Raw genomic sequence first — 25,000 nt, 5'->3', positions numbered from 1 at the left:
ACACACATACAAAGACATACAAACAAACAAATACACACCGCAACACTTTATATATATCATATAACAAATGATATCTGCCACAGAATGCTCCCCTCAAACTTCTTTCTGTGATATCTTGGGCCATTACGAAATATATCATGTTTTAATTTATACCTCAAAGAAATGTATTGTACATTTCAAGTCGTTGAATTTAGTAAGGGGTGGCAAATATATATAGGTTTACACACACACACACACATATATATGTATATGTATGTGTGCGTGTGTGTGTGTGTGTTTGTGTGTGTGTGTGTGTGTGTGTGTGTGTGTGTGTGTGTGTGTATGTGTGTGTGTGTGTGTGTTTGTGTGTGTGTGTGTGTGTGTGTGTGTGTGTGTGTGTGTGTGTGTGTGTGTGTGTGTGTGTGTGTGTGTGTGTGAGTGTGTGCGTGTGTGTGTGTGTGCTGTATACATGCACGCATTCAGTAAATGGCCAAATCCCGAACGAAACCATCCAGCGAAAATCTACCTGGTGAGGACGCCCTTCTTGGCCGCCCACTGCGACCCGAACCAAGACGTCCAGAACAGAACCACCTTCGGCTTCATTTCCATCTGATCCTCGAGGGTGGCTTCTTCCTCCTCTCCGACGCCTTCCGACGGTGTCTTCTGCGCCTCCGACGGTCTCTGCAGCGCCTCCGAAGGTCCCTTCAGACCCTCCGTCGGCTTCTCCTGAACACCTGGGCGCGGGTTACGGAACTGTAGCGTCGCCTGCCTGTTCAGTTGCGTGTCCAGGGTTCTGTAGAAGCTAACCCCCGTGACTACGACCACGAGGAGAAGGACAGGAATCTTAGGAGAGGACTGCTGCTGCTGTAGGCCGGACATCTTTCAGGATAACACTGGAGGGAAGCTGTAGGCTCGTATTCCACTTTCGGAATTACACTGAAGGGAAGAGATGGACCTTTATCCCCCTTTGGGAATAACACTACAGGGGAATGCTGGATTTCTGATGTAGGCTCGTATTCCCCTTCCAGAATAAAATTGAAGAGAAGATATATGCAGGTATCTCCTTTTCAGAATAATACTAAAAGGAAGAGATAGGCTCGTATTCCCCTCTCAGAATAACACTGAAGGAATGTAGGATTTCTGCTGTAGGCTCGTACCCCGTTTCAGAATATTATTGAAAGGAAGAAATAGGTACGTATCCCCCTTTCGGTATAGCAATGAAAGGGAATGCTGATCTCTGATTCCCTTTTAAAATAACACTGGAGGGAGTAGATTGCCTCTGATCACCCTTTTGGAATAATAATGAAAGGGAATGCCGAATTTCTGATATAGGCTTGTATCCCCCGTATCTTCTTGGCTCACTATTGCAAAATAGACTTATTCAAGTCAACAAACACAAAGTTCTGCACAGACCGGATTGCAGGAGAGTACGAGACCGTGTGAGTCCGATCATTTTAGACCTGCATTGTTTCCAGATTTTTACGTTCACACTCTCCGATTTCCAGTTAAGTATATTCACCTGTTGATGGAGGAATATCTTAATGATATATTTGCTCCGTAAAATTCGTGATATTTATTCAAGGAGTTATATCCCTAATATACACTGTATATGCTTAATCTCTTTATAAGAAAAATAAATAATTGATATCCTTTTTATTGGTAGATTATGCTACGTTATCTACGTAGTCGAAAAGGAGGCGTAAAAATCGAAATACAATGAAAAAATGATTGGGAATACGAAGACCAGATTTTAACCGACGTTTTATGTAGAAACTCGAGTAAAAGTTATGTTCATTTATAATTGTCTCCATCTAAACCGACGCATCACAAATATGAACGCCGATGTATATAATCTAAACATGTCAACAGCATATCTGTTGTAGTTTAAATCCAGTTCTAGGCCTTACTGAAATTCTCATACATCTGGCAATATTCGCACGTTCGCATATGTTAGAGCTTTTACTAACATATGCAGCCAGCTCAGCAAAACACAATTAATGAGTTTTTCATTGCTTTACGAACAGTCTCATGAAAAAAAAACATAGATCTCCCTCCCTTTTCTTATGCCATACGCCTTTTTCACTCCATTTTTTATTTTATTTTTGTTCATAATCGAATGTCGCAAAAGCAGAATGGGTGAAGCAACGAGACAGCGAAACGGCGAGATTCGTCTAAAAGAAACCAATAGGGAAAAAAATATATGCGTCGCCACTGTTTGCGAGTAATACTTTACGAGTAATATTTTCTACTAAAGCATATTTGTTTGGGCCTTTCAGTGCGAGATAAAGGAAATCGAGAAAGTCATACATGATAGTGCTCAAATCCATGCCATGTTTTTAGCTCGAGATAAAAGTCATAGACAATTGAGTCTTCACCAACTTGGTTTTTATTATATATACAGCGTGATTAGAATATATAAATGAATAATTTTCGTGAATGTTTTTTGAAATATGCAATTTCACTCTGAATGTTTTTCTTTTTTTATTTATTTATTTGTTTTCCTTTCATACACACGCGCGCGTATATATATATGTATATGTATACATATTTATATTAGGAATATGATTTATCACTATAGAGCCAAGCATAAGACAACACTTAAATAACAACAGCAAAAAAAAAAAAAAAAAAAAAAAACGAAAACAAAAAAAAGACTATTCAGGCGTATGATCACAATGATAATGATGATAATGATAGGGATAGGAATGTTGATAAGAATGATGAAGATAATGGTGATGTTGAAGATGAGGATGATGACTGCGATGATGCGATGGCGTTTATGATATTTATGATGATAATATCAATAATGATGATAATAGCAATAGCAATTATCATGATGATAATGATTATGATGATAATGATGATAATAATGATAATAATTATGATGATAACGATAACAGTGATAATAATAATAAAGATAAAGATGATATCAATAATAATAACAGTGATAATAATGATAATAATAATAATAATAATAATAACAATAATAACAATAATAAATATTAAAATGATGATAACAAAAACAACAACAACAATGATATTAATAATAATGATAATAATAGTAGTAACAATAATTATCATAATAATAATAACAATGGTAATAATAACAGCTATGATAATGATAATAACAATAATGACAATAACAGTAACAGTAATAACAATAGCAAAAGTAATAATGATAATATTAAAAAGATAATGATAATAGTAATGATAGTGGTAATGATGATCATGATAATATTAACAAGAAGAACAATAATGATAATAATAACCATATTTATTATACTAATAATGATAGTAACAACAACAAGAACTATAATAATGACAATACTAAAACATTGACATCTCAGATCTGGAGTCAGGCTCTGAACCACTGAACCATCAACATATAAATATTATCTTAACCTAGCTTATTTTTAAGTAATTGCATAAATATACAGAATTAGGAAAATTGATGGCATTGCATATCCAATTTACAAATCTACAAATCACACACAGTTTGGCAGAGCTTGCACATGACTGAATTGTAATGAGGCAATCTGATTTACAGGTTTAGAATGAACAGCATTTATTTGAGAAAAGATGCTTTTTATTGACGCATTATATGAAAAAAAAAGTAGTGAAAACAATTCCAGGGCAATGTCAGAAAGAAATTATATCTATATTTTTGTCCTGTAGAAAATTCATTTCATTCGAATCGGTCCAAAAATATATAATATTACCCAAACATTTTTTGGGCTATTGATGAAGTCTTTTCATGCGCCATTCATGTTTAAGATCACTAGCTCCTCAAAAGTCGACTCATACTTACCACCAAGGACAATAGAATCTTCTTGTCTGGGACGTGGCATTGGATGGGTGATATTTATTCAGCATTAGGAGAATGTCAACATTTTCTGGTCAGTAATATCTGTACTCTACATATATGTTCAAGTACAAAATTTTTATACCTGTTCTTGAGGCTGATATGAGCTATTTTTAAAGATCAGGCAGCTGCACAAGTGGTGAACACTCTGGCGCATGCTTCGTATTAACTACATGCGTAATATTACTTAAAGTCTATATCTTTTATGTTAAATCAACTAGAAATTTCTGTCAAACTTCATAGAATTTCATAGAATTTCCCTAAAATTATATAAATTCCCATGGAAATCAACACAGACTACGAGCGACAGTCCCAAGTAAGGTAATTCCCCCCTTAGATCTGTGGGAAATCCGACTAAAGTGGCAACACTGGATGAAAATGGTTGTTTGTATTTAGGTACGTAGTTTGTCCCCCATTCTTCCCTCGAGACCAATGCAGTGAAAGTGCTGGATATAAAAACATTAGTGAGTTAGAACTACTGAATAATCTGTCCATACTTAACCTTTGAAGGCATCGAATCATGAAGAAAAGATGTGAAATACTCGCTACCTAAAGATTTTTTTTTTTTTTTTTTTTTTTTTGTAAATGCTTACGTAGAAGTACGACACTCCAAACCCTAGAGGCGTTACCGATTTCAGCTTTGTATAAGAGAGAATAAAAGTCCTTTATCACTGCCTTGTTATTATGACTCATCACCCTAAGCCTGAGCAGTCTAAAATTCGCAAACTGCTGCTAGCCTGAGGTGTGTAGATTGTACTCCAAACGTCTGCATAATGTAATAGTTTCATGATTTCTGATTCCATGAATTTTACAATGGTCAGGCGAAAATTAATATTACTGCTAACTTGCCGATACTAATTACCATGCAAATGCAGACTACTCATTTCCAACATCGTATAATCATTGTGAAATAAACAGAAATGAAGTGTGTATTGTAGAAGTTATTGGTCGTAATACAATGGCTTCGGTGCACAGCGATTTCACAGGTGTGGTGAGAGACAAGGCAGGTGGAAAGTATTTATTTCTAATAACATGTTCTGGTGTGCGTGTGTGTACAGTACATTACTGATTGGATCACCGCTAACCTCAACCTGGATTATACTCACAGGGTTTGGTCCCAATACACACTCACACACACACACACATACACACACACATATATACGTACACACACACACACACACACACACACACACACACACACACACACACACACACACACATGTATGTAGGTATGTGTGTGTGTGGCCTAGATTTTGTTTATCCATGGATCTAAACAGTTGCAATACGCCAAGACATATATATTTTTTCATCCATTGATTGAAATAGCCAAAACACGCCAATATTTTTTCTTAATCTATGGATAGGATCACGGGTAAATCACGCCTAGATTTTTTTTTTTATGGAATTCAGCCGCATGAAACTCAGGTGATGTCTATGAACAATGTTGTCGTTTTATGCAAGAAAATGATGATGATGAAACCTCTCGAAAATGTGTCTTAATACCCATTTTTTTTGTTTTTTTGTTTTGTCTCTGATTGCTAACTTCTTCTAACTTCGTGGGTTGTATTAGAAATGATCTATACTGAATATCAAATGACTAAATGTAAAGAAAGTCATGATTATAATATGGATATGAAAAGCAAAGCGATAGAGTTGCCGTGACGTGATTGGTCGTGACGTCACATTACCACGAAATTGCGCGGGAAATTTGTTTTTTCGTCTTTGCCGCCAAAACGCGACCTGATTTCTTCTTCATTTCCGGCGTTGTTATTTGTCTACGTGGATTACTTTATAAATCAGTGTGTGTAGCTTTTTTCTTCTCTTTATGACAGTGTCCTCGGATTTTCTACATCTTAGTGTTGCCGTCGTGTAAATAGATACCAATAACTCTACGGAAAAGATTATCCAGATTTCATTAACTCCTACAGGTCCAGTACACATCGTGACCTCATACGGAGAGGGCGTGTGGTGCCCGTGCTCCGGTGCCCTTGCCCCATATACACGAATATCTGGTATCATATATGAGGAAGTTGTACAAGGGGTACATGAATTCTTGGTGCTCATATAACCCGCAAGACAGTGACATGAGATCAGTGCTGTGATAATAGTTATGTAAACACTGAGGGGGAGGACTCGGTGGATAACTGTCCCTCCCCTCCCGCGGCTGAAGTTTCAGTCTGTAATTCAGTGGATAGCCCCACTGAATCCATTGCCTTGCAACGGGCGGGTGCTGAAGGTGGTGATCCTGATGCCCAGGAAGGAAGTGACGGCTTCACTTTAGTGAAGTCGAAAACTAAGAAAAAAAAGCTCAACAATGCCGGTAAGACACCACTGGCACCAAAAAGCGATTATATTCGTCTCGCCTTCCATGAAGGCACCACGAAAAACGATAAACTGAAATGGCTACAGAACCTCGGCAACGACTCTCGGGCCCAGGGGGGTACCCCCCTCGACCTTGTGCGAGGAGACACTCTCCTCGTCGTATGTGTACGTCGCTCGCTCTCAGCGAAAATATGTTGACGACCTTATTGAAGGATTAATTGGAGGTATTATCTTCAAACTGGGTGATGAGCCCAAGAAGCAAGAGAAATATGACGAATACCTTGTGACCCACTACAACAAGGATTTTGATCTTGAACATGCGTATGCACTCGAAGGAGTTATTAAGGCCATAAGAGTGCACAAAGACAAGAAACCACTCAACCGTATACGAATCATATGGAAAGGAGAGCAACCCCCTCCCAGTACATACCACTTCTTTGGGAAGTACCCGCCAGCCACGTGAGGCCATGGAGGGCATCCTCCGTCATCTGTTATAACTGCATGGAAAGTGGCCATGTAGCTAAATACTGCAAGGGCAAGGCGCGCTGCGCAGAATGTGGAGAACAACATACTGCCAGGGAGTGTCCTCGCAGTGCAGCAGAAGCGAGTAATGCAGAAGCACCAGCTTTTGTCCCATCCTGCTTCAGGTGTGGGATGACAGGTGTGACTGCCTGGCATTGGGGGTGCAAGGGCCTCCCTGCCCTGGCCCCTCCCCCCCACCCCCTGTGGTCCTAGCACCGACTGCGAGTGACCAGCGCGACCCTCCCAACCCAACCAGCGGACAGGGTGCCGGGGAAGCGCCAGCCCGTGCCCTGTGTGACGTCACCAACCGCAGAGATTTCCCGCGGCTGCCGGCGAGTGGGGGTGCAGAGGACGCCGAACTACGCGAAACGGTTGCGCAACTGGCGGAGAAGGTGAACAAGATACTGTTGATCCTCACAGAGGGTGACTCGGGCGTCAAAGCTGCCACACTCTCTGAATTAAAGACCACGTCCCCCCCTCCCTGCCCGGGAGCCAGCCGAGGCAGCCGTCCCTCATCCTCAGGCAGGGATGACCGCAGGCCAGGCGGAGGAATCCCCCGCACAACCATGTGACAGAAGTGACGTCACGCCAGCTGACCAAGGCGACATTAAAGTGCTTGAACTTTTAAAGGAAATAAAAGTTCTGAAAGAACAAAACAATAATTTAATTGATGAAATAACAATGCTCAAACAGGAAATAGAAAAAAATTTAAAGTGAATGTCATTGCCGTGATACTCGTGTTACCATTAGTGCTACAAAAACGAACGAGGAGAACCGATGTCAGACCGCCAGTGCTGATAACCAGAGTGGGCGTGTCAGCGCTGACAGCCGCCACGAACAATATCAGGATCCCTGTGACATCGGGTCCAGTGACGCAACCAGCCCCCCAGGTGCACCTAGCACAGCAACCGGAGGGACTGTGCTGAGAAGTGGAACAAAGCTAAAATCAAATGTTTAAAATGGTTAAAAGTACTTTTAAGTTTAAGACTACCATATGTAATGAAAACCACAATCATAAAGCTATATGTTTATGTGAATATATAATTTGTAATATTAGAGGATATAACAGCATGAGGTACAGACTGCCTAATAGAGCACTACTCAGTTATGGATAAACGCACAATCAAATTTATATCATGGAATATGCGTAGTATAAAGCCTAGGCTGAATGACCTGGAGTTTTATATCCGTAAATATAATACTGATGTTATTTGCGTGCAAGAACCTTTTGCTGCTGCTGCTAAGATGAAAATAGCACCTGCAATTCAGGGATATTATTCATATGTGAATACAGCCATGACTGGATTATTGACATATGTGAAGGTAACACTGCCGCATAAATTAGTTAAAAATCCAAGAACACTGATGTTCAATTTCATCATTTAAAAATTCAGACTGCCACTGGATATTTTTCACTGTATAATGTATATGCCAGATGCTCCAAATTTCTGGCTAGTTCTCTCCCCAATTTTCACAACCAAAGCACGTTATGTATGGGCGACCTCAATGCAAGGCATCCACACTTTGGAGACAACCAACGTAATAGTAATGGGGAAGAATTCAAACATTTTATCAATAGTAGATCACTGACAGTATATGGCACAGAAGCAGAGACTCATTTGGGAGGTGGCAGATTAGACTATGTATTTGGCAAAAAATTAGTTCATGGTAATGTCTGTACTTCACTGGTGCGAGAGTTAGTTAGTGACCACTTTGCAATACGAACAGATTATACTGTAGACAGCAATTCAGCCACTAGATCACCTAGGCTCCGAATAATTATCCCACCGGGCCTAGAGCATCACTTCAAGGCACGGGTCTATGACTGGTATAACACCTATGAAGTAACAGCTGTTGAGAAATTTTCTCAGGATCTAATCAAAGTTGTCACTGACTATTATGACACATGGGTCTGTTCACGAAAACTCTCAAAGAAAAAGAGGCCCCAGACCTCCCATGCACCGAGGTGGATCAATGACCCAATTCTGGCAAAGGAATATAACCGGGTTCAGGAGCTTGCTAATTGTTATAAAGATAATAAGACGACAGATAATCTTCTGCAGTTTATGAAAGCCACCAAGGAATTCAGAGATTTAAAAACTCAGATTCGTAGTAAATACTGGGAACAATTCCTGCAAAGTATCAATAGTCAAACTTCTATAGCTGACGTATGGAGAAAAATTAAAAGACTGACAGGTAAAGCCCTCACAACACCGCAGTTCCACAGTCCACAGGAACAGGCTAATATGCTGCTAGAGCAGTGGGCAGGAAATTCTCAAGTACACTCACTTCCACAAGGGATAAAAAATCAGCTCAACAAGTCGAAAATAGATAGAAATTTCAATATAGCAATAGCATGTGCTGCTATTGAACCCTCCGACTTTGTCGAAATAACCAAGTGGGAACTGAGCAATGCCCTTCTGAAAGGTAAGGCAACCGCCCCTGGCGAGGACGGCATTACTTACAGCGTCCTTCGCCACATTGCTCAGGTACCAGGCAACCCACTTTTACATCTGTATAGACTCAGCCTATCACAAGGAATCCTCCCAAGCTCCTGGACTAAAAGCTTAATCATTCCTATACCCAAACCCAATACTGATAAATACAGACCCATTTCCTTGACCTCCTGTCTGTGCAAAGTACTTGAGAGAATAATTCTGAACAGGCTCATGTATCGCATAAATGCTAAGTTATCCCCCAGACTGTATGGATTTCTCCCAGGGCGTAGCAGTCAGTACTGTTTTTTCAGAGTACTTAACAAACTCAAACCTAGGCATGCAAACCGTATTTCTTGATCTTAAATCTGCTTTTGATATTGCAAACAGGGAAATTATCCTTGAGCAACTAGCTAGCTTTGGTATTCAGGGAAAACTGTTAACATGGATTCAAATGTATCTGTCGAATCGATCGGCTCAGGTTCTCTTCAGGGGCATTAAGAGTACTCATACAAAAGTATTTGAACTCGGCACACCTCAGGGAGGCGTACTTAGTCCCATGCTATTTAATATCCTAATGCATAGATTACTGGCCGATATACCACTTGCAGGCAATGACTCCATTATTTGCTATGCCGATGACATTTGTATTAAATCCTCATCCGAGGAGAGAATGCAAGAGATCCTAGATATACTTTCTGCAAGCGCTACTGAGTGTTGCTTGATAATTTCATCTGAAAAAACAAAGGCACTTAACCCACAGACAATCCCTCTGCCAAGGTTTCATATAAATGACGTTGAGCTAGATCTCTGCCATCAATACAAATACCTTGGGGTGATTGTTAATGATTCAGAGTTCATTAGAAACCTGAAAAAAAGGCTGTAGGAGCGGCTGAAGCCACTTAAGACACTTGTCGGCAAAGACCATGGTATTAATGTCAATATTGCGAGAATCTTTTACTTGTCATACATAAGGTCGGTCATAGATTACCATGCGTTGAACCTAGTATTGTTCAAGGAATCAGAGTTGACTAGTCTAGAAAGTGTACAAAATGAAGCCATGAGGATCATTCTTGGTGCCCCTAGAACAACAAGGATTGTGAATATGAGAACAGAACTTAATTTGCCTTCTGTTTATGAAAGAATATTATACATAAATACCACATTTAGTGTCAAATCAATTAGAGAACCCCTCCATTGTACAGAGTTCCAAAGACAACTAAAACACAGAATAGAAGAGCTAACTTTGAATAACAACACCGATTCATACTCAAATCCATGGTTACAAGTGACGTGTAAACACTTAGCTCAGCTGAACATACCCATAACTAAGACCCTACATGGACGTTCTGTACCACCGTGGAAAATGTCGGACCTAAGTGTATATTATGCGACTTCCCCTAAAAAAGACAGTGTCCCCCCTGCTATACTTAAACAGTATGCACTTGCAAGTATAAATGAGCATCTAGACACTCTTTCCAATGCATATGAATGCTACACTGACGGATCCTTGCAGTCTGGGAGCAGAGCAGGATGCGCTTTTGTTGTATATAAAAACAATATTTTGCAGCACCAGGATTGTAGGAGGGTTCATGACTGGGCTAGCACTATGCAAACCGAGTTGGCAGGAATACTCATGGCCACCGAATTTCTATTGAACCAAGGCTCAGGGGTCATTTTCTGCGATTCACAGAGTGCTCTCCAGGCTCTGAACACTCTAGACAAAGATGCGGGAAATATTGCAAATGACATCAGGATACACGTGTATCGTGCAAAAGAACGAGGCCATAATATTCGTTTTGTGGATTCCATCGCATGTTGGAATCCCTAGGCATGATCATGCTGATCGCCTAGCAAAGTCAGCATGTGACAAACAAAGTGTGGACATAGATCATGGGATACCTCTTTCTAGGATTTTCTACATCATTAAAGCTTCCTTCAGAGAGGACTTGACTGAGTTGATTAATTCTCAACGCCCTGAAAGCTGTAGCATAAAGCACTATGACCGGTTTAGGCAAGATTCCTTCATCTATGGTTTATTTAAAACAAGAACAAGACAGTGTGATGTTGTGACTGCAAGAATCAGGCTTGGATATAGATTGTATTAGCAGGTCAGTACAGTTTGTAATGTCGAAGAAACTAAGTGTAAACTGTGTAATGAAGAATATAAGCGAACACTTGTACATTATATCTCAGAGTGCCATGTGATACAGCCTTTCAGGCCACCTAGCATGAGGTACGGAGAACTATGTAACTACTTCATATCATCTGATGTCTTAGAAGATATACTTATGTTGTATCCTAAATTTGGAATGTAGTATCACATAACCGAATATAAAATGTATTAATGCTTTTCCACGCCCAAGCTACATGCCGGCGTGGTAGATGAGTGGATAAAGGACTGTGCAATTGTTCTTTTCCCTAAAACTGATAAAGTACTCATAGCAATGTTATAGGCTAAAATTCAAATGTAACACTATGTAATGTTATGACCATGCATTAAATGTACCACAGCTTGCCCACGCCTGTGCAGTTAGCCAGGGTGGTAAATAAAGGACTAAACTCCTACAGGTCAATAACTCCAAAAGGTCAGGAGATAAGGGCCTGTGTAATTATTTTTAAAATTTCAACCGATATGGCAGAGATGATAATAATGTAATGCTATCATGCAATGCTATGACTCATGCATCAAATATCAAGGCATGCCACACCGGAGGCTTCAGTGTGTCACCCACATCCAGCCAGAAGCTTCAGCCAGGAGGCTTCAGTGAGTCACCCACAGGCAACCAGGAGGCTTCAGTGAGTCACCCACAGGCAACCAGGAGGCTTCAGTGAGTCACCCAGGAGACTTCAGTGAGTCACCCACAGGCAACCAGGAGGCTTCAGTGAGTCACCCAGGAGACTTCAGTGAGTCACCCACAGGCAACCAGGAGGCTTCAGTGAGTCACCCACAGGCAACCAGTAGGCTTCAGTGAGTCACCCACAGGCAACCAGGAGGCTTCACTGAGTCACCCACAGGCAACCAGGAGGCTTCACTGAGTCACCCACAGGCAACCAGGAGGCTTCACTGAGTCACCCACAGGCAACCAGGAGGCTTCACTGAGTCGACCACAGGCAACCAGGAGGCATCAGTGAGTCACCCACAGGCAACCAGGAGGCTTCACTGAGTCACCCACAGGCAACCAGGAGGCTTCATGGAGTCATCTACAGGCAACCAGGAGGCTTCCGTGAGTCACCCACAGGCAACCAGGAGGCTTCAGTGAGTCATCCACAGGCAACCAGGAGGCTTCACTGAGTCACCCACAGGCAACCAGGAGGCTTCAGTGAGTCACCCACAGGCAACCAGGAGGCTTCATGGAGTCACCCACAGGCAACCAGGAGGCTTCAGTGAGTCACCCACAGGCAACCAGGAGGCTTCAGTGAGTCACCCACAGGCAACCAGGAGGCTTCACTGAGTCACCCACAGGCAACCAGGAGGCTTCACTGAGTCACCCACAGGCAACCAGGAGGCTTCACTGAGTCACCCACAGGCAACCAGGAGGCTTCAGTGAGTCACCCACAGGCAACCAGGGGGCTTCAGTGAGTCACCAACAGGCAACCAGGAGGCTTCAGTGAGTCACCCACAGGCAACCAGGAGGCTTCACTGAGTCACCCACAGGCAACCAGGAGGCCTCATGGAGTCATCCACAGGCAACCAGGAGGCTTCATGGAGTCACCCACAGGCAACCAGGAGGCTTCATGGAGTCACCCACAGGCAACCAGGAGGCTTCACTGAGTCAACCACAGGCAACCAGGAGGCTTCAGTGAGTCACCACAGGCAACCAGGAGGCTTCACTGAGTCACCCACAGGCAACCAGGAGGCTTCACTGAGTCACCCACAGGCAACCAGGAGGCTTCACTGAGTCACCCACAGGCAACCAGGAGGCTTCAGTGAGTCACCCACAGGCAACCAGGAGGCTTCAGTGAGTCGACCACAGGCAACCAGGAGGCTTCAGTGAGTCACCCACAGGCAACCAGGAGGCTTCACTGAGTCACCCACAGGCAACCAGGAGGCTTCACTGAGTCACCCACAGGCAACCAGAAGGCTTCACTGAGTCACCCACAGGCAACCAGGGGGCTTCAGTGAGTCACCCAGGAGGCTTCAGTGAGTCACCCACAGGCAACCAGGAGGCTTCAGTGAGTCCCCCACAGGCAACCAGGAGGCTTCACTGAGTCACCCACAGGCAACCAGGAGGCTTCACTGAGTCACCCACAGGCAACCAGGAGGCTTCAGTGAGTCACCCACAGGCAACCAGGAGGCTTCAGTGGGTCACCCACAGGCAACCAGGAGGCTTCAGTGAGATTTTGCTTTGATGTATATTGATTGCCTTGTTTGCATTTATCTATTTAATTGCTTATCTATTTTTGATTCTTATTTACTTATTTATTCATTATCTATTGGTATCTTTATGTATCTATTTATTATTATTATTATTATTATTACTATTACTATTCTGACAGTAGAAGGGCATTTTAATTCTTTATCTATTTTCTTATTTATTTGTTCATTATTATTCATTGTTTTCATTATCACCATTGTCATTATTATTATCACTATCATTACTTTATTATTTCTAATATTAATATTCGCATTATCATTGTTTAACAGCAGTGAGTCAGGAGTTACCAATGACGTCAGTGAGTCAGGAGTTACTAATGACGTCAGTGAGTCAGGAGTTTCTAATGACGTCAGTGAGTCAGGAGTTACTAATGACGTCAGTGAGTCAGGAATTACTAATGACGTCAGTGAGTCAGGAGTTACTGATGACGTGAGTGAGTCAGGAATTACTAATGACGTCAGTGAGTCAGGAGTGCTAATGACGTGAGTGAGTCAGGAGTTACTAATAACGTCAGTGAGTCAGGAGTTACTAATGACGTCAGTGAGTCAGGAGTTACTTATGACGTCAGTGAGTCAGCAGTTACTAATGACGTCAGTGAGTCAGGAGTTACTAATGACGTGCTTATGTGTATTTTCAGGGGCATCCAAGTTATCAAGCTGCTGGGAAGAGAGAGCTTGCGAGAACGGCGCCTTTGATAATAATACCCGCGGTGAGTTTATGAAAGTAGTGTTGTTTAGAGTATGGCATATTCGAAGGCCCACAACACCAGGTGAATATGCTTAGTGTCACCGCAGTGATAACCTACACGGCTGGATCGCCTTCTTTCGGTCTCTTTCTTTGGCACTTTCACGTTCCTTCTCTCTCTCTTTCTTTCTTTTCCATTCGTTCTCTTTCTCTCTCTCTTTCTTTGGCACTCTCTCGTTCCTTCTCTCTCTCTTTCTTTGGCACTTTCTCGTTCCTTCTCTCTCTCTTTCTTTCCCACTCTCTCGTTCCTTCTCTCTCTCTTTCTTCCCACTCTCTCGTTCCTTCTCTCTTTTTCTTCCCCACTCTCTCGTTCCTTCTCTCTTTTTCTTCCCCACTCTCTCGTTCCTTCTCTCTTTTTCTTCCCCACTCTCTCGTTCCTTCTCTCTCTCTTTCTTTGGCCCTCTCTTGTTCCTTCTCTCTCTTTCTTTGGTACTCTCTCGTTCCTTCTCTCTCACTTTCTTTGGCACTCTCTCGTTCCTTCTCTCTCTCTTTCTTTGGTACTCTCTCGTTCCTTCTCTCTCTCTTTCTTTGGCACTCTCTTGTTTCTTCTCTCTCTCTTTCTTTGGCACTCTCTCGTTCCTTCTCTCTCTCTTTCTTCCCCACTCTCTCGTTCCTTCTCTCTCTCTTTCTACCCCACTCTCTCGTTCCTTCTCTCTCTCTTTCTTCCCCACTCTCTCGTTCCTTCTCTCTCTCTTTCTACCCCACTCTCTCGTTCCTTCTCTCTCTCTTTCTTCCCCACTCTCTCGTTCCTTCTCTCTTTTTCTTCCCCACTCTCTCGTTCCTTCTCTCTTTCTTTGCCCCTCTCTCGTTCCTTCTCTCTCTCTTTCTTTGGCACTCTTTCATTCCTTCTCTCTCTCTTTCTTTGGCACTCTCTCGTTCCTTCTCTCTCTCTTTCTTTGGCACTCTCTCATTCCTTCTCTCTCTCTTTCTTTGGCACTCTCTCGTTCCTTCTCTCTCTCTTTCTTTGGCACTCTCTCTTTCCTTCTCTCTCTCTTTCTTTGGCACTCTCTCGTTCTTTTTCTCTCTCTTTCTTTGGCACTCTCTCGTTCCTTCTCTCTCTCTTTCTTTGGCACTATCTCGTTCCTTTCTCTCTCTTTCTTTGGCACTCTCTCGTTCCTTCTCTCTCTCTTTCTTCCCCACTCTCTCGTTCCTTCTCTCTCTCTTTCTTCCCCAGTCTCTCGTTCCTTCTCTCTCTTTTTTCTTTGGCACTCTCTCGTTCCTTCTCTCTCTCTTTCTTTGGCACTTTGTCGTTCTTCTCTTTCTCTTTCTTTGGCACTCTCTCGTTCCTTCTCTCTCTCTTTCTTTGGCCCTCTCTCGTTCCTTCTCTCTCTCTTTCTTTGCCACTCTCTCGTTCCTTCTCTCTCTCTTTCTTTGGTACTCTCTCGTTCCTTCTCTCTCTCTTTCTTTGGCACTCTCTCGTTCCTTCTCTCTCTCTTTCCTTGGCACTCTCTCGTTCCTTCTCTCTCTCTTTCTTTGGCACTCTCTCGTTCCTTCTCTCTCTCTTTCTTTGGCACTCTCTCGTTCCTTCTCTCTTTCTTTCTATGGCACTCTCTCGTTCCTTCTCTCTTTCTTTCTTTGGCACTCTCTCGCTCTTTCTCTCTCTCTTTCTTTCCCATTCGTTCTCTTTCTTTCTCTCTCTTTCCCACTCGCCCCCCCCACTCTTTCTCTCCCCCTCTCTCGTTCTCTGTCTCTCTCTCTTACTCTCTGTCTTTCTTTCCCACTCTCTCGTTTTCGTTCTTTTATTATTTATTTTCAACTCTCTCTCTCTCTCTTTCTTTCCCACTCTCTCGTTCTCTCTTTCTTTCTTTCCCACTCTCTCGTTCACTCTCTCTTTCTATCTTTCCAAAAGAATTTAACGATTTCTTCGCTAAAATTGGATATTTCACATTCGAACAAACTAACGCTTCCACATCTCGACAAAATACAGGTAGGATAAAGCCACTAGCCAATGCTTTCAAACAACAGCCTGTAAAAAATAGAAACAGAAATCTTAAGAATAAAAGACCTGCGTGAAACTAATGCTGTGGGAACAGATGACATTGCTTTTCCCTTTATTAGAGAAAGTCTACCTGCAATGGCGTATTACCTATTACTGTACTACCTATACTGTCTAAAGTTCGTAGCAGACAAGTTAACACTATTTCTGGAGACACTTGAGCTACTATCCAAACAGAAAATTATTTCAGAAGTAAGCTGTAGATCACAGATAAAATTTATGAGGACATAGATAACAATCAAATAGATTCAAATAAATTTATTTGAAAGTGTCAACCACGAAATCTTCATTATTAATATATCGCAAAATCGATACATACTGGTTTAGAAGTTATTTAAGTATCAGAAGCCAATCAGTCAAAATTTAAGAGAAAATAACAACAAAATAGATAGTATCTTTCGGTGTTCCACAAGGATCTATATTAGGTCCAATCCTATTTACAATATTTGTAAATGATTTAGTCCAAAATTGCCTTCTTGTTCAATACGCCGATGATTCACAATTTCCCCAGAGTGATTGTGTAAACAACTAACAAAAAAGACACAGGAGACATTGTCACAAATAAAAAGATACTTTGACACAAATGGCCTCAAGATGCATTCAGATAAAACACAATGTATCTTCATAGATAATCAAACGGACATTAGTTCTCAGTATAATTAATTATTGCTCAAACACAGCAAACAAAGGTCACATTCAGAAAATTCAAAAATTACAAAACTCGGTAAACAAACTAAGCTGGATAAAAGTACATAACAAATGTAACCATGACACTTACTATATACTTATTCACAAATAATTCAAGGTTTTTATCCAAAGTGGCTATTAACCCTTCCAACTGTAGGTAACACATCCTCTGTGCAAACACACATCTACACACCAAAAGATCACGTACAGAAATGAGGGCACGGCAGACACTAACGTGGACCCATGATTTGGAACCAATTACCAAATAATATCAGACATATCAGAGACTCTAATACATTCAAAAAAGGAAATTAAAGGAACATCTCTCACTGAAGCCTGGTTGCCTGTGGGTGACTCACTGAAGCCTCCTAGTTGCCTGTGAATCACCAATGACATTAGGTTTCAAGATATAAGAATGGGCATGACATATATGTACTACCATTTATTCCATGTGTATCTTATATTTACATGTACTGTGAAATCACTTTCTATGTAATGATGATAACCACTGTAACTCACTTTCTCTCCAACTCTCTCGTTCTCTCTCTTTCTTTCTTTCATACTGTCTCATTCTCTCTCCCTCTTTATTTCCAACTCTCTCGTTCTATTTCTTTCTTTCTTTCCAACTTCTCTCTCTTTCTTTCCCATTCGTTCTCTCTCTCTCTCTTTCTTTCTTTCCTACTTTCTCGTTCTCTTTCTCTATTTCCCACTTTCTCGTTCTCTTTCTCTATTTCTTCCTCACTCTCTTTTCTCTTCCTTTCTTTCTTTCCAACTTTCCCGTTCTCTCTCTCTTTCTTTCTTTCCCACTTTCTCGTTCTCGTTCTCTCTCTCTCTTTCTTTCTTTCTTTCCCCACTCTCTCGTTCTCTCTCTTTCCCACTCGTTCTCCCTCTCTCCCTATTTCTTTAACACTCTTTTGTTCTCTCGCTCTTTCTTTCTTTCCGGCTTTCTCGTTCTCTCTTTCTTTTCAACTCTCTCGTTCTTTCTCTCTCTCTTTCCAACTTCTCGTTCTCTCTTTTTCCCACATTCTCGTTCTCGTTCTCTCTCTGTCTCTCTTTCTCCCTCCATTTCTCTTTCTCTCTCTGTCTCTGTCTCTCCCTCCCTTTCTCTTTCCTACTCTCCCGCCTTCTTTCTTCCCTCCCTCCCCCCCCCCCCTCTCTCTCTCTCACACTCTTCTCCCTATCCCTTCGCTCCCTCTACCTCACAAACCTTTAGAAAGGATACTTTATACATTAAACATGACGTGACTAGAACATATATATATCAATATTTACTATGTATGTTTAGACGTCACCTGTATGAAATGACGTTTTGAGAGGGACCGAAAAGGGGACATCGGTTCTTCTCGCTGCAGATTTTCGTCGAGCTGGACGTCCCCGGGACTTGAGGAGGGCATAAATAAGTCCCACATCCTTTTCTTGTCGGTATCTAGTGCCTTGGAGTCGCGTCTTGATGCCTTTTTTTTTATAAGCCCCTATGCCGGATCAATTGGCAGGACTGTGTTCTACCGACGGCTACACCGTGAGACCGGCATAGGACCTGTTACTTGCATAATCCAGGACTGCCAAGTCAGGCTACTTCATTCCTCTGCGGATGACCCTGGGTGGAGGAGGTCCCTGGGACGACCTAGGAAGCAGTGGCTTTGATATATACATATATATATATGTATATATTATGTATATATATTCATATATATATATATATATATATATATATATATATATATATACACACATACACACACACACAAACACACACACACACACACACACACATATATATATATATATATATATATATATATATATATATATGAAAATATATATAGACACACATATGTACGTATGTATATATATGTATATATAACCCCCCCCCAAAAAAAAAAAAAAATATATATATATATGTATACAGATGTATATATGCATATATATATATGTGTGTGTGTGTTTGTGTGTGTGTGTGCGTGTGTGTGTGTGTGTGTCTGTGTGTATATGCTTGCGTGTGTGTAAAGATAGACAGATATTTGAATATATATATGTATCATCATTCATCATCATTTTTGGGCTAACGCCAGCAGGGGCGCATAGCCGCATCCACCTTTTGTTTCCACCTACGAGGGTCCCTCATGGCGAGCCGCCAGGCAGGGGCCCGGCCAATCTCTAGTTCCTCATGACAGGTTTGATCGATCTGCCCAAGCCACGACCTTCTCGGTCGTCCCACAGGCCTCCTCCATCCAGGGTTGTCTCGGACAGAGACAACCTGATGGGCAGGATCATCCTGTGGGAGTCGAGCCAAGTGGCCATATAGCCTGAGTTGGCGATCACGAATTGTACCGCATTGAAGTCGCCCAGAACAATACGAATATCTCGCTGAGGACATCTGTCTGCCACAGATGCAAGTTTGGCGTAAATCATCTCTTTCACCTCAAGTTTATATACATCCGTAGGAGCGTATACAGCAACAAGAGACATGAAACCAAATGAAAGCTTCAGTCTCAATACCATGATATGCTCATCGACTGGAGTGACTTCAACTACCGAGGGTTGAAGTCTGCTGGAGGTGGCTATGGCTACTCCCTGGAGATGGTGGCCATCACCTCCGAGAGAGCAGCCACCTCAACTCTCAGCTGCTTCAATTCCCTCGATAGTAGTGGTAACCGATCGTCCTGTCGCAGGGAACGGACGTTCCAAGCCCCCACCCTGACAGTCCGCCTGAGGTCTAACCTCGGGCAGTCACTCCGGGTGGGCGCCACCTCTGCCACCCCTACCGACGCCACCCCATATAGAGGAGGTTGGCTGGCTGCAGGCCCCATTATGGGGCCTGCAGGGCTTCCTAGGGCTTTCCCCCACAAGCATCACGCCAGGTTGGCGGCCGCTGGGACCCAGCTGGGATGGGGGGTAACCCCCTCTCCCCACCCGAGTCCCAGCGGTCGCCAACCCGCCGTACTTGCTGGGTCGGAGGGACTTTAGCCCTCCCCCCAGCACCAACAACTAAACGGTTTGTTGCCAGTGGTTATCTCGGGGGGGCCGACTGGCAAGGCCTACCTCCCCACAGCCCCACAGCTGCCCATTAACCCCAGGGGGCGCGGGGGCAGGAGTTAGTACGAAGCCAGGGCGTATCCACACGCCGGTTGGCCATAGCTCCGTACCTTTAGGGCCTCCTGCTGCTCCAAGAGCCTCCACAGTTCAACCTAGGACCGCAAGGTACCTAGTTTCCATGGGTGGCCACGAGGAGGCACTGCAGAAGTCTTGATGATGGAGAGGCTATGAGCTGGCAGGGGAGTCTTATGCATAGCTGCTCTCTTTTTCGCACCAGGCCAGCCAGCGGTGGCAGCTGAAAGCGGAAAGGCATGCAAGCACTTAATGCTAACTAGGCTACCACACCATCCCTTCACATCACCCCGGGCATGAAGCACCCACACATATACACACATGCACATATATACATGTGTGTGTGTATACAAAAATATATATATATATAACTATACACAAAAGCATAATCACATGTTTCGGTTTTGCTTTAACATTTTTTTTAACGAACTCCATTACCTAAAAGGACTTTCAATCATTCTTAATTCAATACTGAATTACTAACATTAATAATAATTCATGAATATCTGATAATTATCCATAAATATCTTATAAGCGTCCAACATATTCATTAGCATAACGTGATAATAAATCTAAAAGCATGTGTGTTTCGAACATCGTTGCCTCGTCAAATCAAAATTTACACACACATGTATATATATATATATATATATATATATATATATATATACATATACACAAACACAAACACACACACACACACACACACACACACACACACACACACACACACACACACACACACACACACACACACACACACACACATACACACACGACTTCCGCGATGGTCCAGTGGTTAGAGCACTGGACTCCGACCCTCATGGTCCCGAGTTCAATTCCCCGTCGCGGCGGTCGTAAAAATACCTGCGCTCTGACTGCTCGCTCAAGTCCGATATCACGGCGAGAAAACGACATATCGCCGCCGCGGCACAAGTGTTAGCACGCCGAACCGCGGATGATTAGGAAGGGCAAGGGTGACACTGCCAAATAACCTCTCAAACAATGAATTGAGAGAGTCCGATTTCCTTCAGTGAAATACATCTCTGTTGAAAAGAAAAAGAAAGAAGGAAAGAAAGAAAGAAAGAAAGAAAAGAAAATGATGCATGTTGTACAGGCCAGATTTTACCTATTTGTGGACCGAGGGCTAATCTCCTCAATGGGTCCACTGACTGGCCTCAGTATTGTTAAAAATGAATCTGGCAACACTGCTAGAATGGCGCATCTGCCTCCTTTGCACAGTTAATATGGAACACCTGTTGAACCATGTTATTTGCATGTTAAGTGCAGATATCGAGAAAAACAGAAACAAAACAATGCCGAAAAGATCCTTACCTTAAGAAAAATCAAATAAAAAAAGAAGAGTTTTTGGAAGCGTCTACATGCAATGACTTGGCAACACCTCCCCCACCCCAGAATACATGGCAAGGAGAGAGATTTATATCGTTTTGAGACCCCTTTCATGTCGTTTTATAATACCTTAGATCATTCCCTGATATCAGATGCATTGCACTTCACCAAGTCAATGTTTTCACACACCTTTTCATCATAACACATATTCTAAACAATACACTTTATTTCGAAGGCACTCCTTATATATCACCAAAGCCTTAGTTTCAGAGAACATTCTCACACGTAGTTGGCAGTAGTGTAAAAAAAGAAAAAAAGAAAGAAAGAAAGAAAAAAAAAAAAACACGCACACACAAATAATTTAACGTTGCTTTCGGTTAATAGTCCACTGTAATTTTTTTTCTAGTATTTATTTTTTTTTTTCCAGCCTGAGTCAGTCCACTTCAGGACGTAGGCCTCTCCCAATATCTTAAATTTTGTCTGTCTTGCATTTTTTATTTCCAGTCCTTGCACGCTATCTTGTCATTGGTCTGGCCCTTGGTCTCTTAATGTTACCTATAACCCAGTTTGTTACTTTCTTTGTCCATCTGTTGTCCTGTCTTCGATATATATGACCTGTCCATTGCCATTTTTTCTTTCTGATGTTCCCGAGTATATCTTCTACTTTTGTCTGTTCCCTGATCCACGTCGCCCCCATTCGATCTCTTAGGCTAATTCCCAGCATCAACCTCTCCATCCCTCTCTGGGAACTTATTAGTTTCCTCTCCAGTAATTTGGTTGAAGTCCATGTTACTGATCAATTGGTTATAACTGGGAGGATGCATTGATTAAAGACTTTTCTCTCTAAACATAATGGCAAAGAGGCTCTCAGTATGCTACTGTGTATGCCGAAGGCGCTCCAGCATAGACTGATGCGTCGCCTAATTTCCTCTTCGCTAGATGTGTTTGTCTGTACGAGTTGCCCTAGGTATATATACTTGTCCATTACCTCTAGCGCTTCACCTTGGTACATGTATCTGTTCGAATTGAACTCTGTTGTTGAACATGAGCTTAGTCTTTTTCTTGTTCATCCTAAGTCCGACTTTCAGACTTTCTCTATTCAGATCGTTTATTAGTTGCTGTATTTCATTTGCATATTCACTGAAGAGAACAATATTATCTGCAAATCTTAGATTGTTTAAGTATTCGTTTTCTAATTTGATAACCTTTCCGTTCCATTCTAGTTTCTTGAATATTTCCTCAGGGCAACCTGTAAACAGTTTTGGTAAGATGGTATCGCCCTGTCTAACACCTTTTTAGGTTGGTATTTTATCGGTGTCCGTGTGGAGCTTGATGGTTGCTGTCCCATCTTCGTATATATCTTCCAATATTTTACATTATACCTCCCCTACTCCTTGTCTTCGAATAGCTTCTAGTACTGCTGGTATTTGTACAGAGTCAAATGCCTTTTCGTAATCGATGAATGACATATACAGGGGTTTCCTATATTCGTTTATTTTTTATATTATTTGGGTGAGCGTGTGGATGTGGTCTGTTGTTGGGAATCCATTGCAAAAGCCTGCCAGTTCTCTAGGCTGGTTAGAATCCAGACTGGCAGAGATGCGAGGTGTGATGACTTCTGTGAACAGTTTTTATGTATCAAAATGATGGTTGTATTTTCCCAGGCTTTTGGATTTTTTCCGTTGAGAAGGCATTTGTTAAAAAGATTTCACTGTTGCAATTTCTCCTGCATCTATTATAAGGTCTACACTAATTACGTCTTCACCTAGTGTTTTCTCTCTCTCCATGCCTTAAAGCGCTCTTTTATTTCTTCTGTTGTGATGTTAGGTACGTCTCTAGTTAACGCGTTCGCTTCTCTCCGTGGCTGTTCATTGGAGTTGTATAGATCCCTGTAGAAGTCTTTGTTTTTTTTGTTTTTTTTTTTGCTGGTACCTGAGGTCACTGTTTCAATTATTATTCAAGTATTGAATTTCCGTATATCTTCTCTTTTCTTTTTATTTATAGTCTTTGTTAGTTCAGCTAATTCTATTTTGTCCCTGTTTGTCGATACTTTCACGATCCTACGTTTTTGCATAAGCTCTTTAGTTTCTACTGAGAACTTGCTGGAGCTTTGCTTGACGTTCTTGCCGCCTAATTCAAGTGCAGCTTCCTCTATTATATTACTGAATTGTTTGTTGATTTGGCCAATGTTGAGAACTTCATCGCTGAGAAGTGAATATCTGTTTTGGATGTTAAGGTTAAATTCTGTTGCTCTGGTCTTTAAGTAAGCTAAATTTGGCTGCGGTTTTCGTAAGAGTTTATTTCTTTCACTTATGAGGTGTAACTTAATTTGGCCTCTTGACTAATCTATGGTCGTTGCCAACATTTACTTTGTTAATAACTTCCACATTTACTATATCGCGCTTACTTGAAATTATAAAGCGACTTCCATGTCCACTTCCGCTCTTGTCTTTCTTCAAGAATGTATTCATGATATTGAGTTTCTCCTTCTGACTTTTTACCTATTTTGGCATTAAAATTTCCCATAATTATTGTGAAATGGGTATTTTCTCTCTCGCTGGCTAAATGGCCATCTTCAGAGATGCTCTCGATTTCCTCATTACTGTGGCTGCAGGTTGGAGCATATACAGTTTTATTGTTACCTAAGCTACTATTTCGCTTATACTATAGAATTCCACGATATTCTTTAGTAAACATCTGTGAACTAAGAAACCTACCCCTAATTCCTGCTTGCTACCCTGGGGTTTACCTCCAGTAGAGCACGTGTCCATCCCTTAGTATCTTCTGTTCTTCGCCTAGTCTTCTAACCTCACAGAATCCTACAACATCCCATTTAATGAAAGAGAGTTCCTCAAGTAAAGCTAGTAAGTTGGATTCAGTTCCCACTGTCCTTATATTATTTGTGCAAAGGTTCATCAACGTGGGAGCGGCCTGCTTTTAACCGGGGATTCTTAGCACCCTCTGCTCCGGAGCGATCCTGATCGCCGCCGTAACCAGGGGCTCCTTCGCCTCCGGTTAATGAGGGCCGTTGCTCTATCTGTGCAGTCATGGTTTTTGAGAGGTATACAGCCGAGTTACCGCCACCTACTGGCTTAGGTTTATCCTGGTGGGAGGGGGAGTAGTTTAACCGGGATGCCACTGATAAGCCCCTCCAGCAGTGTGGGCTTATGAGCAGCAATGCGCGGGCCTGCTCACTACACCACTACTCCCGTGAGCATCGGCATGAGTATCAGAAGTGCATATATGTGTGATTATACTTTATACACTGATTTTACTTATGCGTACGCACCCCTAGTACAGCCATAGTGGTTCACACGCAAATGCCCTAATTACTACGCATATGTTGATTTTCGTGCACATGCACATGCAAGCATACACCTTTACATATGCTCCTATGCATATAATATGTATACATACTCCTACATTATACACAACTACATACATACGCATGCATACTCATATATAGGCATATGCGTACATCATATGCGCATACATATGTGTATACGCATCCACATATATGCGAACACACATGCTGTAAACATTCTGTAAACATGTGACTATATATATATATATATATATATATATATATCGTCACGTCATATATATATATATA

General features: G+C 41.9%; 2 protein-coding genes across 2 annotated transcripts in view; one reads left to right on the top strand and one right to left on the bottom strand.

Annotated features, from left to right (window-relative positions):
• LOC125037179 (alpha-(1,3)-fucosyltransferase C-like) overlaps nucleotides 1–1,374 on the bottom strand; it is a 13,819-nt gene extending 12,445 nt beyond the window's left edge. The window contains exon 1 of the mRNA XM_047630216.1: nucleotides 506–1,374. Coding sequence (XP_047486172.1) covers nucleotides 506–858 — 353 coding nt within the window. The 5' untranslated portion in view covers nucleotides 859–1,374. The remainder of the gene's footprint in view (nucleotides 1–505) is intronic.
• An 11,103-nt stretch (nucleotides 1,375–12,477) lies between these two features.
• LOC125036970 (SUMO-interacting motif-containing protein 1-like) lies at nucleotides 12,478–14,285 on the top strand. Its single transcript, XM_047629931.1, has 6 exons — nucleotides 12,478–12,542; nucleotides 12,590–12,670; nucleotides 12,782–13,015; nucleotides 13,165–13,245; nucleotides 13,347–13,459; nucleotides 14,140–14,285. The coding sequence occupies exons 1-6, from the start codon at nucleotides 12,478–12,480 to the stop codon at nucleotides 14,283–14,285; spliced, it is 720 nt and encodes a 239-aa protein (XP_047485887.1).
• The last annotated feature ends 10,715 nt before the right edge of the window (nucleotides 14,286–25,000 follow it).

This window comes from Penaeus chinensis, chromosome 22, assembly GCF_019202785.1.
Source record: "Penaeus chinensis breed Huanghai No. 1 chromosome 22, ASM1920278v2, whole genome shotgun sequence".
Taxonomy (NCBI): domain Eukaryota; kingdom Metazoa; phylum Arthropoda; class Malacostraca; order Decapoda; family Penaeidae; genus Penaeus; species Penaeus chinensis.
The sequence above is the reverse complement of the archived record's forward strand: the minus strand, read 5'-3'. Positions and strand labels throughout refer to the sequence as shown.

Excerpts from the sequence above, each read along its gene's own strand:
- LOC125036970 (XM_047629931.1), top strand. The coding sequence starts at position 12,478 with ATGGAGTCACCCACAGGCAACCAGGAGGCTTCAGTGAGTCACCCACAG. Across the intron at positions 12,671-12,781 it reads CAGGCAACCAGGAGGCTTCA|GCAACCAGGAGGCCTCATGG; the intron begins GTGAGTCACCCA and ends AGTCACCCACAG. Across the intron at positions 13,460-14,139 it reads CAGGCAACCAGGAGGCTTCA|GGGCATCCAAGTTATCAAGC; the intron begins GTGAGATTTTGC and ends GTGTATTTTCAG.